Source organism: Pseudorca crassidens, chromosome 3, assembly GCF_039906515.1.
Source record: "Pseudorca crassidens isolate mPseCra1 chromosome 3, mPseCra1.hap1, whole genome shotgun sequence".
NCBI lineage: Eukaryota > Metazoa > Chordata > Mammalia > Artiodactyla > Delphinidae > Pseudorca > Pseudorca crassidens.
In genome coordinates, this window is record NC_090298.1 from 116,173,634 (window position 1) to 116,190,355 (window position 16,722).

The 16,722-nt window shown below is 46.3% G+C and overlaps 1 protein-coding gene across 5 annotated transcripts in view; it reads right to left on the reverse strand.

Annotated features, from left to right (window-relative positions):
• Positions 1-16,722, reverse strand: part of SIL1 (SIL1 nucleotide exchange factor) — a 299,033-nt gene that overhangs the window by 168,616 nt on the left and 113,695 nt on the right. For 3 of the 5 annotated variants that reach the window (XM_067731902.1, XM_067731904.1, XM_067731901.1), the window contains exons 2-3: positions 13,004-13,118; positions 7,089-7,221 (exon numbers count right to left, since the gene is read on the reverse strand). In XM_067731902.1, coding sequence (XP_067588003.1) covers positions 7,089-7,221; positions 13,004-13,108 — 238 coding nt within the window. In that variant the 5' untranslated portion in view covers positions 13,109-13,118. Of the gene's footprint in view, positions 1-7,088; positions 7,222-13,003; positions 13,119-15,779; positions 15,830-16,611; positions 16,635-16,722 lie in introns of those variants that run through there. The other 2 variants (XM_067731903.1, XM_067731900.1) reach the window with 2 other exon arrangements.

The window sequence follows — 16,722 nt, forward strand, 5'->3', positions numbered from 1 at the left end:
CTCAGAGAGAACCAGTAGATGGAGGAAGGAGAAGAAGGGAAGAATAAGGGCCTAGGGTGAGCATTAAGCATGTAAACGCTTGTTAGAAAGCAGATGTCCAACCATCCAAGTCCACAGACTGAAAACTGGACCCAGGCCTGCCCCATCCAGGTACTTAAGGCCAAAGCCCAGGCAGAGATGCTCTGGTGCCAGTACAGTGCTCAGCCAGCTAGTCTCAAAGTGGCCTCAACCTTGACAGTGGCCATCCTGCCCTGGCCTCCACCTGCTCCTCCCAGGGGGGTGTGGAATTTGGCTGCTATGGGGCAGTGGTCAGCCATCCTGGGAGAAGTCCACATATGGGAAATGGTGTCTCTCTGAAATGAAGAGCTCTAAACTGTCCTTATGGAGCCATGTGGGGCCTTCACGTATTCCAGCCCACCATTATTTTCTCTCCCAGTACAGGGTAATTTGGAGCCTCTGACATTGCTCCTACAGGTCTCAAGAGGCCTGGCATCCTGCTATGCCCCCAGCAGTTCCCTGACAAACTCATACTGATAAGGAGTAAAGGAGATGCTCAGAGTAGAGATGCTTAACAAAGGCTAGAGAGGTGGCAGTAATGGGGGAGATGAACTAGAAGTATAGGCAGGAGAGAAACAAATGAAGTTCTTGGGGAATCCCCAGAAGACTTGAAAGGTTTCAAAGTAGGGGAGGAAGGCACTATGCAGAAGGAGGTAGCACCAAAGATAAGCTCTGCTGAACACCTCATACTGAAAAGTTGTTGGAGATAGCAACTTGTGTTCAAGAGAGGACATAGATTACCACACCACACAAAAAGCATGCAGTTTCCTCTATCCCGCCCCTGCTCCACTTTTCCAGCACTGCTCTGAGCCAGGGTGAAAGATCATTCAACAGAGGCCCCTTGCTATAGCCCTCCCTCAGGCCATTACCTCCCAGTGGCAGCCAAGAAGTCCCAACCTCCCCACTCTCATGAGCAAGAGGAGCTTAGGTATGAACTGCCCTTAACCAATACCCCTACTCTCACCCACCGCTCATAGGCCTCGAGGTGTGTGTGTGTGCCTGTGTGTGAACGATGGGACACAAGCAGGTCATACTCTTGTGGACCATCCTGGGGAATAAGATAACCTGTAAGGAAGATCCCTCCTGACTACCACAGAGCTGGGTAGGTGGCAGAAGGCACTGGGAGCTTTGCCCCTTAGTCCCACCTCAATTGTAGCCTGTGGTATTTAAAAAAAAAAAAAAAGTATCTGGTTTTTATCCCTGGTTCCTGAAATGACTCTGGCGGGGGATGGGTGGATGGGGTGTGTGTGTGTGTGTGTGTGTGTGTGTGTGTGTGTGTGTGTGTGTGTGTGTGTGTGTGTGTGTGTGTGGAATTAGGTAACTTCAAGATGAGGGCAGGTCACCAGAAAGACCACGCCTTGATTAGACAGTTGGAACTTTTAGCCCCACCTCCAGGGAGGAAAGGGGGGCTGGAGACTGAGTTCAATCTCCAATGGCCAATGACTTAATCAATCATGCCTAAATAATGAAACCTCCATAAAAGCCCCTAGGGGGCTTCCAAGAGCTTCTGATTGGTGAACACCTAGAAGTACTGGGAGGGCAGTGTGTCCAGAGAGGGCATGAAAGCTCTGCACCCCACCCCCCATACCTTCTATGCATCTCTTCCACTTGGCTATTCTGAGTTGTAGCCTTTATAAAAAACCAGTAAACATAAGTAAAGTGTTTTCCTGAGTTCTGTAAGCTGTTCTAGCAAATTATCAAACCTGAGGAGGGAACTGTGGGAATCCCTAATTTATAGCTGGTCAGTCACAAGTCCAGTGGCCTGGGACTTGTGACTAGCATCTGAATTAGAGGCAGTGGGACTGAGCCCTTTAACTGTGGGATCTGACACTAATTCCAGGTAGATAGTGTCAGAAATGAATTGAATTATTGGATACCAAGTTGGTGTCTGAGGACTGGAAGATCACACAGCCTCTTCTAAGCTGCAAGGGGCCAAAGGTCTCACAAAGACAATCCTGCAGAGTCACCCAGACCAGAGTCAGGTGTTCCTTCAGACAGATGTCCAGGGCCTGCAGGAAATCAGACTCCTCCCTTAAGTGCCTGAAACAGAGTAGCTGGTCTATCATAAATGAGGTTTTTAAAATTCAATTCCCTCCTATTGCTCGTGCAGATCTGAAATGATCTGACCAGATGGCTGGTGCTCTATAATTCTTGGATTGCTCTCATCAGTTGTTGATGATTTAGACTTTTTTTTTTTTTTTAACCCCCTCACATGAACGTGTTCCTGCACAGGCTTCCTGCATGCTCCCATCAAGTGGCTCTTTGTGCTAATGCCAATATTCCAGAGGCTCTCACACAGTATTTCAGAGCCTGGAAGTCACCTCAGGTCAATAAGAAGCCCCAAGTCTAAGCTTCCCTGAACCCATATGAGGCCAACATATAGCACTGGGTAAGGGGCAAAACAAGAGAGGCCTTTGCTCAGATAGCCTCATCACCTTCACTTTTCCTTCAGGTCCCCAAGGAAAGGGAGGCAGCAGCAAAGGTATATTTTTTAAATGACAACTATAGCCATTTATTGAATATTTCCTATGTGTCAGGCCCAGAGTGAAACATTTTACACGTGTTAATCTTGTTTCAGTCTCACACCATCTCTGTGAAGTAGGTATTTTCATCCCTATTTCCATATGAGGAAACTAAGGTTCAGAGATTCTAATCAAACTGACCAAGGCCACACAGTTCAAAAAGAGAACTGAAGGTGGGTTTGGAAGTTTAGCATCATAAAATTTGACTCAAAGCTCTACCAAGATCTCAGGGATAGAGAGAAGGCCCTGGCCTGGCCTCCCCATACCCGCCTTTGTGCCCTCACTGAGCACAGGACACTTCCAAAACAAACCAGGACATCCAAAACACTTTTTCTCTCTGTATCCTCTGTGAGACCATAAGCTGCTGGAAGGCAGGGGTCATGTCGCATTTGCTACCCAGAAAGACATTATGGTACAGTGGTTAAGAGCTCAAGCTTAGGGCCAAACAAAGCTAGATCTGAATTCTGTCTCTACCACCTACTGGTCATTTGGCTAAGTCACTTATCTCTGAGACTCATTTTTGTCTATGAAAATGAGGGTAGTTATAGCACCTGCCCTCAAAAGATGCCTGGCACAGTCGATGCTAAGTAAATGTGAACTATTATCTGTCTCTGGCTACCAGTACAGTGCCTGGCACAAAGCAGGATCTCAGGAAATGCCCAGGGACCAAAAGACCCACAATATCTGGCTGTGACCAGTTTTCTCTAATAACAAGTGCACAGGCACAAAGCCTGGGGTACAGGGGTCCTCAGCCCTAGGACAAATTCCTGAGTTCCCTGCCCAGAACCCACAGGACCTGCCAGCAAACAGCTTTCCTCTGCTTGCTTGTGAACAGCTGATGCTGAATCCACACTCAAATGCTTGCTGTGCCTCCGTAAGGTATGACAGATCCCAAAATAAACCAGGAGAGAGAGAGAAAGAGACAGGAAAATCACTTCCAGGAACAAGCGACTCGCAGTGAGGATGCTGACAGTAATAACAGAGGCAGGGAGACTTCAGGAGGGTGACCTACAGCTGCTCCAGGGCTAAGTGACTGGGGCCCAACTCCTATCTGGCCTGGTAGGAAGGTCCATGAAGTTACGGGTTGGTCCCCTGGTATTCCAGGCCACAGCAGGCAGTCAGGAAATCTGCCTTCAAATGAGCCCAGACCATGTAGCCCAGTATCCCCTCCTTGGAGACCTGAGGACAACAGAGATGAGGTCCTCCCTTCAGAGACCTAAAGAGACAGAAGGTACTGAACTGAAATCAATAACTGTCAACATAAACTAGCCATTTTGCCATTCTCTTAAAAGTCCCCAAAAGGGCTTCCCTGGTGGCGCAGTGGTTAAGAGTCCGCCTGCCGATGCAGGGGACACGGGTTCGTGCCCCGGTCCGGGAAGATCCCACATGCCACGGAGCGGCTGGGCCCGTGAGCCATGGCCGCTGAGCCTGCACGTCCAGAGCCTGTGCTTTGCAACGGGAGAGGCCACAACCGTGAGAGGCCCGCATACAGCAAAAAAAAAAAAAAAAAGTCCCCAAAAGATATTCCACCATCTTCCTATGCCATGCACCTAGCTCTCAGGCAGGAAATGTTGTATTAACCCCTTCTGCTCCCTTATCAAAAATCTCCCTGGAAGGAAAGAGGGAGAACATCCCATGACCATGAAAGTCTCTCCTTGTCACCATAAGTTCCCTTCCCTATCTAAAGCCAGAGAGGACAGGAAGGCTACATACTCATGTACCCTCACTGGCATCCAATTCCACAATCAAGTTTAAGGAGTGGCACAAATGGCAAATTTACCATTAAAAATCAGAACTGCTGTGTACTGAGTAACGTCTACATGTTGGGAATCCTCAAAACAGCCTCTGCAGCAGGCAGGGCAGGACATTTCCCCAACATCACCAATGGGGGAACTGAAGGGCAGAAGGATTCAGTGACTTGCCCAAGACCCCCTAAGTAGCAAAGCTAAGATTTGAACCCAGGACTGGATCAGTCTAAAGTCTGTGCTTGGGACTTCCCTGGTGGTCCAGTGCTAAAATATGCCTTACAATGCAGGGAATGCGGGTTCAATCCCTGGTCAGGGAACTAAGATCCCACACGCCACGGGACAACTAAGCCTGCACGCCACAACTACTGAGCTCACGTACCTCAACTAGAGCCCACATGCTGCAAACTACGGAGCCCATGCGCTCTGGAACCCACGCACCACAACTAGAGGAGAGAAAACCCGCATGCCACAACTAGAGTAAAGCCCACGCACCACAACCCCGCGTGCCGCAACAAAAGATCCCACATGCCTCAACAAAGATCCTGCATGCTGCAACTAAGACCCGACACAGCCAAAAATAAATAAATAAATGAATAATAAATAAATCTTTAAAAAATAAAATAAAGTCTGTGCTCTCTACCACTAAATTATACTACCTCCTCATTTATCTACTCACCCTGGGACTGGCTACATTCCTTTTAACCTTTCAGTAGCTGTGATGGAAGCTCCCAGGCAGCATTCGTTATGTGGTGAATTAAATATACTCTGATTAAAGGTAAGTGCCAGCTATCCACACAGACTACTGAGATGTCAATTTCCTACCAACAGACATAACATATAAAACCTTAATATACACACAGAACACCTTGATCCTGTCCTGGGACCTAAGAGAGTCTTGTCTGCCTCGACAGTACCAGACTCAGTCACCACACATCAAACCCTGAGGCCATAACAAATCTCTCACTTTCCCTCCCCTCACTGGTCCTGCTTTGGGGGTGAGTGTAGGTGAAATGAAAAACACTCTTGGGATATGGGGCAAGCATGTCTGGACCTAGACTTGCTTTGCCCCCAGAGCTGAGTGTCTGTGCTCAAGCATAACACCCCAGCCTTTGGGGCAGCTTCAAGGGACTTTGGGGCAGAACAACTTATAAGGGGCTATTGAGAAACTAGAAGGCAGAAGATGATGTCAATGGGACAACAAGTTAAATATAAAAATCAGTACTCCACTCTAATTCTCCAGGAGGTGCTCAGAGCCCTCAGCCTGCCCTTGTTACACAGGATCTGGCCCTCCCTCCCCAAAGATACAAAAAGGGCTCTTTTGCTTAACCATGAACAGGAGCCCCACTGCCCAGAGGCTGGGCAAGGGCCCTGGGTCAGAACTTTCAGGCTTGTTCTGCAATGTGGACTGGGGTCCTGAAGGGTGCCACAGGAAAAGAGACGGTAGGAGTAGGGATGACAGGACATTGACCTCCATCGGCTCAAGGCACTTGCCTGGTTAAAAGTGGTACAAGCACTTTTAATCACGTAAAATCAGTGTATACAGCATACATCCTCCACTTCCCACACCCTGAGAGCCCCTCTAGTTTTAGTCCCCAAAGACCAGGGGGGCTCAGTTCTCAGGGAAGGTGGAGGAGGCCAGCCAGAGGTTGGATCTGCTAAACCCAGTAACTCTGTCCCTAAAATCTCCCTCTACCCAACTCCATTAGCACCTACTTGGTTTCCTTGGTGATTCATCACTCTTCTGTGGCAGCAACTACCCGCATGCAAGCCCAGCAGGAGTGATATTGCTACCAGATAGTTGGCTGGCACAGCAAACGCTGCCCCTGCCAGCACAGCAGCAATGGGGGCAGTGAGGACATGGTGATGAATATCAGCAAGGAGTTGATGAAACTATACTCTGGCAGCTGCCAGGGCTTGCCATCCACCCGCCACAGTGCAGAACGCAAATAGCCTACTCCTGAAAATGGGCTCAAGTGTCACCAGAGTCGGGCTCCAGCCAAGGACAGATGGGACTCTAGAAGAACAAGTGAGAGGAAGATGGGTCCAGGCTGGGGTCAATGACATAGGACAAGTTGGCTGAATGACATAGGTCAAGTCACCTAACCTCTCTGAGTCTCAATGTTTTCATCTGAATATAAAGACAATAATAGCTCCTATTATTGTGAAGACTGAACAAGATTATGCACATGAAGCACGTAGCACAGTATCTGAATGTGGTAAACACCACAACTGCTGGCTTTTTTCATTATTATTTTAAGCCCTGGGCCCAGGGCCATAAAAGGGTTAGAAAGTTGCTCCTTCTGAGGATGCTCCATTTAAAAACCAGGCCAGGAACAGCCCCTGTTTCTTGGCACAGGTTCCTTTAACAACAGAAAACTCCTGCCCCGCACCAGTGCTCCGGACTCTCCCATGAACAATACTTCAGCAGCACTGAGCCGAGCAGCAGAGCCCAAAATAGCATTTGCAGAGTGAGGCACATGTCACTGCCGCTCCTGTGCTTCAGAAGTGCAAGGAAAGAAAGTTTTCTATCACTTGCTCCAAAAGCTCGGCCACCCACCACCTGCCTTCCTTCCAGGGCACTCAGATGCCACAATTTCTGTTCTGCAGGGAAACGAAGGTCCCTGAGTCCTGCAGCAGCAGCCACCCCTACTCCCCTCCAGGAGGCCAGAGAGGGGCTGTTCCTTCCAGCCCTGGGGGGAGAAAGGACATACACATTTTGAATTTCAAGTGTGTTTCCTGGGGACAGCGCTGGGCTTGGTACCTGGCCGAAGTGCCTGCCACTCATGTGTCGGGTAAAACACCTCCAGGACCTTGGGATCCAGCTCCTCCTCTGCTGTTTCCTTTCTCTCTGTTTCTTTGGTGCTGCTCTCCTCTGGGTTGGTCAGTGCAAACTCCTTCAGAGAAAGGAAAAAACAGGGCATGAACCACCACAGTTGTGTACCACGCAAGCAGAAAGAAAATGGCCTGGGCAGTACACTCTTCTCCTCCTTGCCCTTCCTGCCCTCCTTAGCCCTGTTTGGACCTTTCACAAGGTTACTGTCAGAACCAGTACAAGTGAGGTGATATGGTTAAATTAACACAGTATGTGTTGTGTGTATATGGCACTTTTGTATATGCATTAAAAAAAAACTCCAGAAGGTTCCACACTATCTTGAGGGAGTTAAGGGAACATACTGGGGAGAGGGGTTGACAAAACGAGACAATAAGAGCCTTTTACTTTTTACTTGATAAGCTCCTATCTTGTTTGATGTTTAAAATTCATACCTATTACTCTTACAATTAAAAACTAAAGATATTTATAAAAGAAAACACATACATATGAATAGGAAAGTAAGGCCTCAAATGGTCAACACAGATGTACAAAAGCTGGCAGCTAAGGCCCAATTAATTCCTAAGCAGCCCAGCAGGGCAGAGTAAGGGCGTGGGTACCTTCATTACCCAGGGTACCTATGGAGCGTAAACGACCTCTTAGTGCATTCCAATCCATGGAAGAAGGGGTACAAGTGGGAAGGTGCAAGTCCAGCTGGGCTGAAGGAGGAAGATGCCCGGGTTGGAAACCTCTTCCTAAAACCTATTTCCTTCCACCCCATGGAGAGCATGGAGGGTTAATGAGATGGTGTAGAGCACTTTGAGCTCAAGAGACAGAGATGTAACATAAATACAAAGTATTATTCATCTTGTTCCTTCCCAGCCTCCAATCCTTCCTGTCCCATTTTTAAACCTGTTCGTGCATAAAAGCAGTAAGGCCTCAGGAAACTGGAACCAGAGGGTTCCAGAGCTCTGGAAAATTACATTTGGGAGGGCAAAGAGGAACACACACTAGAACACTGGGAGATTATTTCAGCCCTTCCACCTCCCCAGCCATCACTTTTCCTCCACCTCCCAATTTTTCCCGTAATAAGAGTATTTTTCATGGATTCTTCCTATGAACCCAAACCTGTGCTAGGTACTTTGTGTAGATCTCATTTTGGTCTCCTGAACAATTCTAATCCTACATGGGAGGTAACAATGTATCCCTTTCAATGTGCCCCAGCACAAATCTGAGCTCAAAAGAAAACAAGGGGGCTTCCCTGGTAGCGCAGTGGTTGAGAGTCCGCCTGCCAATGCAGGGGACGCGGGTTCGTGCCCCGGTCCGGGAGGATCCCACATGCCGCAGAGCAGCTGGGCCCATGGGTCATGGCCACTGGGCCTGCGCATCCGGAGCCTGTGCTCTGCGGCGGGAGAGGCCACAGCGGTGAGAGGCCCACGTACGGCAAAAAAAAAAAAAAAGAAAACAAGGAACAGAGAGTAGATGTGTGTGAGACTAAAGAGAAGACAGACTGGCAGGAAGCTCCGTGCATTCTAAGGGCACGGACATCAAACTTTCAACAACTGAGTTTCCTCAGAGCAGGCACTGTGTCAGTCTCTTTCACCAGGCACTGTGTCAGTCTCTTTCACCACTGTATACCCCTTGCCTAGCCCAGGGCTTAGTTTGCAATCATGCAACAAAGGAACAAAAGAAGGCCTTCCTCCTACAAGTAGGTATGTCTTTTGGATGTCTTTTGGAGGCAAGTCCAAAGAGTTTGCTGGAAGCCAGGAACTAGCCCCACACTCCAGAACAAAGACCACAAGACCACTTTGTCCACTAAGTATCTGCAGCCTATGGACTCCAGGGCCCAGCCATGCTGGTCAGTCTCTGCCAAAAGCACCGTACACGAGACCATGGGACTAGAAGACCGTTAATAAGATTTACCTCAGAAGTATGTGGACTAAATGCCTCCAGAGGCCAAGCAGGGATGGATGTAAATGAGTGCTGTGTGCCAGGTGTAAAAACAACCAGGAGTGGTGGGACTGTGAAAACTGGAGTCCTCCTGCCTTGACTAAGAAACACAGCTGCTACTCAGCTGCTCTACCACTGCCACGAAGGCATTCAACTTGATGAGAAACAAAAATCCAGATTTTTATGCGACATTTTCTTACTTTTAGAACACTAAGAGGGCCAAACTAAACATCTCTAAGCTTTACATTACAACTCTTGCTTTAGTGTATCTATTAGCCAGTTAACTCCTGGCACGTACAGTTGTAATCAAGTAACCAAATCCTCAACATCAAGAGAAGCAGAAAGAGGCAAGGGTAATGGTGATGATGAGAATATGGCAGAAAGCCCAATCCAGGCAAGGCTGGTGTTCATTCTGATGAGTAGGGGCTGAGAAAGTCTCTTTTTCTAGATCTTTAATGAGATAAATAAAGTAGGTTCAAGAAGGAGGATTACAACAAGATATGAACCACTGAGACATGCTTCAAGCCCTAGGAAAGCCAAACGCTTTCTGCAACAATCCCATCACTACTCAAAATGTTTTTTAAGCTTCCACTTGTTATCATCTTTGAACCATATTTTAAGCTACACACACACACACACACACACACACACACTCACACACTCACACTCACAATCTGCCATTATTTTACAGATCACCTGTTTTTAGTAGAGGTGATATAAATTTGGTGTTCCCCTGTCTGGTCAGCTCACCCTGTTCACCAAATCTGGCTCTGAATGACTTTGGCAAGCACTGAGGGAGGTTCAGTCACACAAACATACTACAAGCTGGACAATCACTTCAAAGGTGGAAGTGCAGAAAAGGTTTTCAGGAAAAGCAGCATCATGGAGATGAGGTTGTAATTGTAACATAGCTACCATTTATTAAGCCCTTACCCATATTCCCAGAACTGGTCTGAAGTGGCTTCCATGCCTCACAACTCATCCAAGTTTCATCTATGAAGCACATACTTTTATTCCCATTTTATACATACAGGGCCTGTGCAAAACCACACTGCTGAGAAAAGAAGAGCAGAGATTGAAGTCCAGGACTGCCTGGCTCCAAAGTGCATGCATGAATTCTGACTCACTTCTATGTTTCTGTTCTTAGTCATGTGTTCTAACGGTTGTGCCCTGGGATGCTGAGGGAAGGAAGCAGGGTCAATAAGATCACCCCAGCACATTTATCAGCACATCCTCCTTCCCTTTAAGGACTGTGTTTAAAGAAATACCATCCCAGAGAAAGGGACGACCCTCTCTCTGCTCCAGCAGTGTCCTGAACAGGAGACAAAGACCAAGAGGTGAGGGAGGCCAGCCAGCCCTTGGTCAGCTCTGAAGTAAATCTCATGCTCTGGTGACCTCTCAGTTGGCTTCTCCGAGCTCCCTTCCATGCTGAATCCTCTCTTCTCTCTGCCATCATTACTCTAAATACCAATTTCCTCTTAAGTGGCAAGAAATCCCAGCTAAGGTTTTAGCTGACAAAAGCTTACCATGTCACACTTCCTTATAATTGTAACTGAGTAAGAGATTCTTAAAGACCAAAGCCTTCAAAATCCAAGAGAATGAATGAATCTCTCAAGGTAGGTGGATAGATGCTGTGACAGAGACAGACTGAGAAGGCAACATTTTGGGATAGGAGCCTGGCTGACAGAGTCCTAAATTAAACAACGGAAGCAGCCAACCCTTACTAAAAAATAACAGCTGACATTTACTGACCATCCATTAGCCATATTGTGCCAGTGCCAATGCTAGGTGCTTTATATATACAATCACATTTAATCTACACTAAAATTTAAGAGGGAGGTACCAACCCTGTTTTACACATGAGGAAACAAAGCTCAGAAATGGTCAAAGTAAAAAAAAAAAAAAAAAAGAAATGGTCAAATTGCCAAAGTAGGAGGCAAAAGGGAGTTTACCAAGGCTCTGTGCTCCTTCCACTGGGTTCCACTACCTCCCTCATCATCCACCACCTCTTGAAGGCCAGTATACCACACAACCACATCCCTTTAGCATTCGCACTGATCCTAAGATGTGGCATCCCAGGGAGATGCCATAGCAGGAGCCAGGAAGGCAGGCTGGCTCCAGATCATACCCTGATACACACAGCTAGCCTTTGCTGGGTGGCCATTAACCTGTACAAATGCCTTTGAGGAGGACAATTCCAGGTCACTAGGAGCATTTGCCTGGACTCCAGTCTCTGAACAAAGGATCATGACCACTCCCACCTCCCCCACCACCCATTTTCACTGTTGTGAAGGTGGCTGGCTGCATAATTTGGATTTTAAATGCCATCGGGGCAGCAATTTTTATGGTATGAGAGAAAAGATGCTTCAACTCCTACTTGTACTTAGCACATGATGAAAGATTATGACAAATGGATACAGCTTAGGAACAGACATAAGGATAAAAGCAGCTTTTGCTGATGAAAGTCAGTATTAACATTTTTCTGAGATTAGACTCAAAAGAGCTAATATAAATGGGCCAGAATAATTATGGCTCTGACAGCTCATCTATTTGGTTGGACTATTATCCAAAAGAGACTTACTAACACACAGTCCTTAAGTAAATTCATCAGCACGCTTTTGTTAATTGTGCATCTGCTAAAGCTCATAATGGGGAGCACCCAGATCCTCATGAGCTGCAGGCTGGAGGGGACACAGCCCTGAGCCCTCGAGACACTTGGGTGCTTTTCTGGGCCAGGCTATGCCAGAAACAGCCCCAACTTCATGCCATGGCCAGTCCCACCCTCAGGGGCCAATGGGATCCCAGTCTCATTCTCCTTGAAGAGGAGGCCAAAAAACGGCAGCAACAAGATCTTAGTCAAAGAACATTAAAAGCTCAAAAGGATTCGTGACTCCTAACTGTACATTCTCTCCTGCTCTACAAAGTGGGGAGAAAGGCGGAGAGAAAACAAATGACTTCAGAGAGAAGGTGGAAGCTTGCCATGAGCCAGAGGTGAACCTCAGCTGAGCTGGATTAAATTCATCACAATTGTCATTTGCACTTCAAGGCCCTCCGGCTCCAAAGCCTCCAGCACTTTACCCAACATTTAAGTGGGACCCCTGGGGTTGGAGAAGGTGGCCAGGGGAGGGTGAAACTGTGAGAGAGCTGACAGGGCATCTCAAGGGAGAGGAAAGAGAGGGCATTGGGAGTAGATCAAGGGCAGGCTGTTGGTGGGGCAGGCCAGGGAAATGGGGCCAGGACACCCTGCAGCCAGGCCAAGCTCAGGGCCTTCTCAGGCATTCTGCCCCTGCCTTTGGCAAGGACAGAAACCCTCAGCAATGAGGTCTGGGTTAATGAAAAGGAGGGTGTAAAGAACGTGGAGAAAAGGACAGAGGGAAAGAGGATACAGAGCTACGGACAGACTGAGAATGCACATGGATGAGCGGAGTAGACAAAGAAGCAGTCTTACTTGGTGCTCACCACACAGGCGCCCAGCCCCTTGGGGAGAATCCTGACCTTCCCAGCTCTGCCACAAACTAGCTTTATAATGTTGGCCAAGTTACTTAATATCTCTGAGACTTAATCTCCTCCTTGTCAAATGAGGATAATAATTGTAGTTGTCTACTTCATAGGGTTGTTGAGGGGATTAAATAAGAATACATATAAAGCACATAATACAATGCTTGGTACATAGCAAGCTTATCATATTATCATCATTGTTATTATATCATTATCATCATCATCATCTTTTCGCCAAAGAGAAACTGTGTCGTAAGCTTTAAACAGAGGCCAGAGGACTAAGGGATGGGGGAAGAAGCACACATACTCCGTGACCCAGCACTGGTCACATTCCTATAAGAAACTCCCACAGCAGCCCTGGTGGCACAGAGGCTTTCTTGGACACAAAAAAGATCCCTCTATTGCAGTAAGGCACTTACCGAGTTCTTATGACTGAGGCAGAAGGTGAAGCAGGAGGTCATCAGCATGCCCAGCAGCATGCCCAGAGGAGCCATCCTAAATAGGAGCAGGCCCTGGTGAGGCATAGTTAGGGGCCTGAGGAATGTAAACACAGAAAATAGAAGGTCAACAGGAAGCTGGTGCTTGACACCTCTCCCCCTGCCCCAGCATAGTGATTCCCATGATGTCACCTTTTTTGACAGATGTCAAACATTTCAGATGATGTCAGACATTTCCTGAATAGAGGTATCACAGGTCTTCTACCCCAAAGGTAGATCAACCTGGAGTAAGCCTCCATTCCCCCATATGGGGAGATATGCCTTGGTTAAAACTGTACAGTAAACCAGGACCTTTGCATGAGTTATAATAGCCCTGGTCCCTTCCTTCTTCATTATCCGGGTTGTTATCAGGTTGCACAGGGTGGTATTGGCTATGGTGAAGAGAGAAGGAAACTAACCAAATGATTTGTGTGTGAACAGACATGGGCCCAAATTCATATGAGCCTTTATAACCATTCACTTCTAAACCATATCCACTGTTATACCTGAAGACAGATACCATCAGCACCCTCTAAAACAGCAAAGTTCAATATTCCCAAGCCATAAAGCCTTTTACATCACTTTTCAGACTGTCAAACACACCAAAGTGCAGGCCCTAGTAGCTGTTAAAATTTAAATAACACAAGGATAAAAGGATATTCCATGTTCACAGATTGGAGGCTTAATAATGTTAAGACAACAATACTACCTAGAGCAATATGCAGATTCAATACAATCCCTAACAAAATCTCAGTGGTGGGGAATTGGGGAATTCCCTGGCAGTCCAGTGGTTAGGACTTGGCACTTTCATTAAAGTGGCCCAGGTTCAATCCCTGGTCAGGGAATTAAGATCCCACAAGCCAGAGCATGGCCAAAAAAAAGGTGATTTTTTACAGAAATGGAGAAACCCATCCTAAAATACATATGGAATTTCAAGGGACCCAGAACATAAAAACACTGAAAAAGAAGAACAAAGTTGGAGGACTCACACTTCCTGATTTCAAAACTTACTACAAAGCTACAGTAATCAAAACACTGTGGTATTGGCATAAGGACAGACATACAGACCAATGGAATAGAATTGAGAGTCCAGAAAAAATTACATATATGATCAATTGATTTTCAGCAATGGTACCAAGACAATTCAATGGGGAAAGGACAGTCTCTCCAACAAACTGTTCTGGATCAACTGGATTTCCACATGCAAAAGAATGAAGTGGACCCTTCCCTTACGTAATATATTAAAATTAACTCGGGGCTTCCCTGGTGGCACAGTGGTTGAGAGTCCGCCTGCTGACCGGGGTTTGTGCCCCGGTCCAGGAGGATCCCACACGCCGCAGAGCGGCTGGGCCCGTGAGCCATGGCTGCTGAGCCTGTGCGTCCGGAGCCTGTGCTCCGCAATGGAAGAGGCCACAACAGTGAGAAGCCCACATACTACAAAAAAAAAAAAAATTAACTCAAAATGGATCAAAGATGTAAATTAAAGAGTTAAAATTCTTAGAAGAAACATAGGGAAAATCTTCAAACCTTAGATTTGGCAATATTTTCTTAAATATTATACCCAAAGCACGGACGATAAAAGAAAAAAATAAATAAATGGAACTCCTTCAAAATTAAAAAACTTTTGTGCCTCAAAGGACATTATTAAGAGAGTGAAAAGACAACTCAAAAAATTAGAAGAATATTTCTAGATCATCTATATTAAGGGTTTAGTTTCCAGAATATATAAACAACACCTACAACTCAACAAAAAAAAAACAAGCAAGCTAAATTAAAACAGGCCAAAGACTTGAATAGACATTTCTCCAAAGAAGATATACATATGCCAACAGGGACATTAAAGGATTCTCAACATCATTAATCACTAAGGAAATGCAAACCAAAGCCACAATGAGATACTGTACCATTTTACATCCACTACTATGGCTATAATTTAAAAAAAAAAACAAAAAAAACAGAAAGTAACAAATGTTAACAAGGATGTAGAGAAACTAAAACCCTAGTACATTGCTGGTGGGACTGTAAAATGGTGCGGCTGCTGTGGGACAGTTTGGCAGTTCCTCAAAAAGTTAAACATAGAACGACTATATATATATAATCCAGCAATTCCATCCCTAGGTATATATTCCACCCAAAAGTTCTGAAAACATTGACTCAAACAGATACTTCCAGGTGAATGTTCACAGCATCATTATTGACAAGAGCCAAAAAAGTGGAACAACTTAAGGATTCATTAACAGATGATTTTTTTTTCAAATGTGGTACATACAATGGAATATTATTCACCCATAAAAAGAATGAAATTCTGATACATGCTTCAACATGAATGAACCTTAAAAACATTATGCCAAGTGAAATAAGCTAGATACCAAAGGATAGATACTGTATGATTCTACTTAAGTGAAGTATCTAGAACAGGCAAACTGGAGTAGTAAAAACATTTTGGTCAGTAAACTAGAGTGGAAGTCAAAAGAACTTAATCCAAACTGGCAAATGACCTCAGAAAGAAAGGCAGAAAGAAAAAAAATAACAAATTAAAAAAGCAAAAAAGAAAAACACCTTAGAAAAATTCAGAACCTGTCAGTATCAGCCCAGACCCTTATAAAAGGTTTTCGTGTTGGTCACTCAGCCCCAATACACCTCATTAGGCAGTTTACTCAAAAGAGTCTTAAATGAATTAATTATAAGGGAAACACCTCTGGAGAGCATGGGGTTTTACCTTTTCTCTTTCCTGTTCCTGCCACACTCCTCCATGTTCCACCTCAATAAATTGGTCCTGTGACAAGATTGCAGTGGAACCCAAAGCCCTGCCTGAACCCACTATAAGAAGTTATTACCCGGTGACCAGCCCACAGCTTCTCGGGGGCAGACGGAAACTTTCCCTAAGGACATCTGGAGCCATGAAGGAAAACAGCCCTGCTGGACCGGCACTGTGCTAAAAAAGCACAGCCAAATGGAAAAGCAAAGGCTTGGGAGCTAAAAATAGATGCTATACTCACCCAGCAGCAAAAGCCTTTGCTTTCTGCCAGTTTCTCCCCTCTTTTTTTGTAGACAAAATGGAACGGCTGAGTGCCACATGAGCTTTCCCCAGCAACCTGGCTCCTTGGGGCACCAATCACACTGAAAGACACGGACTCAGTCCATAGCACAGCACTAGGTTCTGGACAGGTGCCTGGCCATGTCTGGGTGTGCAAAGGAGTGGGAGTGCAAGGCTCGGTGAGGATGAACATGGGACAGAAGCTGCCACATCAAGAATGAGAAGTCGGGCTTCCCTGGTGGCGCAGTGGTTGAGAGTCCGCCTGCCAATGCAGGGGACACGGGTTCGTGCCCCGGTCTGGGAAGATCCTACATGCCGCGGAGCGGCTGGGCCCGTGAGCCATGGCCGCTGGGCCTTCGTGTCCGGAGCCTGTGCTCCACAACGGGAGAGGCCACAACAGTGAGAGGCCCGCGTACAGCAGAAAAAAAAAAAAAAAGAATGAGAAGTCAAGAAAGGCCCAGGGAGATGGGTCCCAAGAGGACACAGCCCTAGAGCTTCCCATAATGTCCCATACCTTTTTTATTCTTGCATCCTTGGCTGTGGGGAAAAGGAGAACAAAAAATGGAATTAGGGGACTCACAGCATTATCAGGACAACATACATTAAGAGAGAAAAGGATTATCCA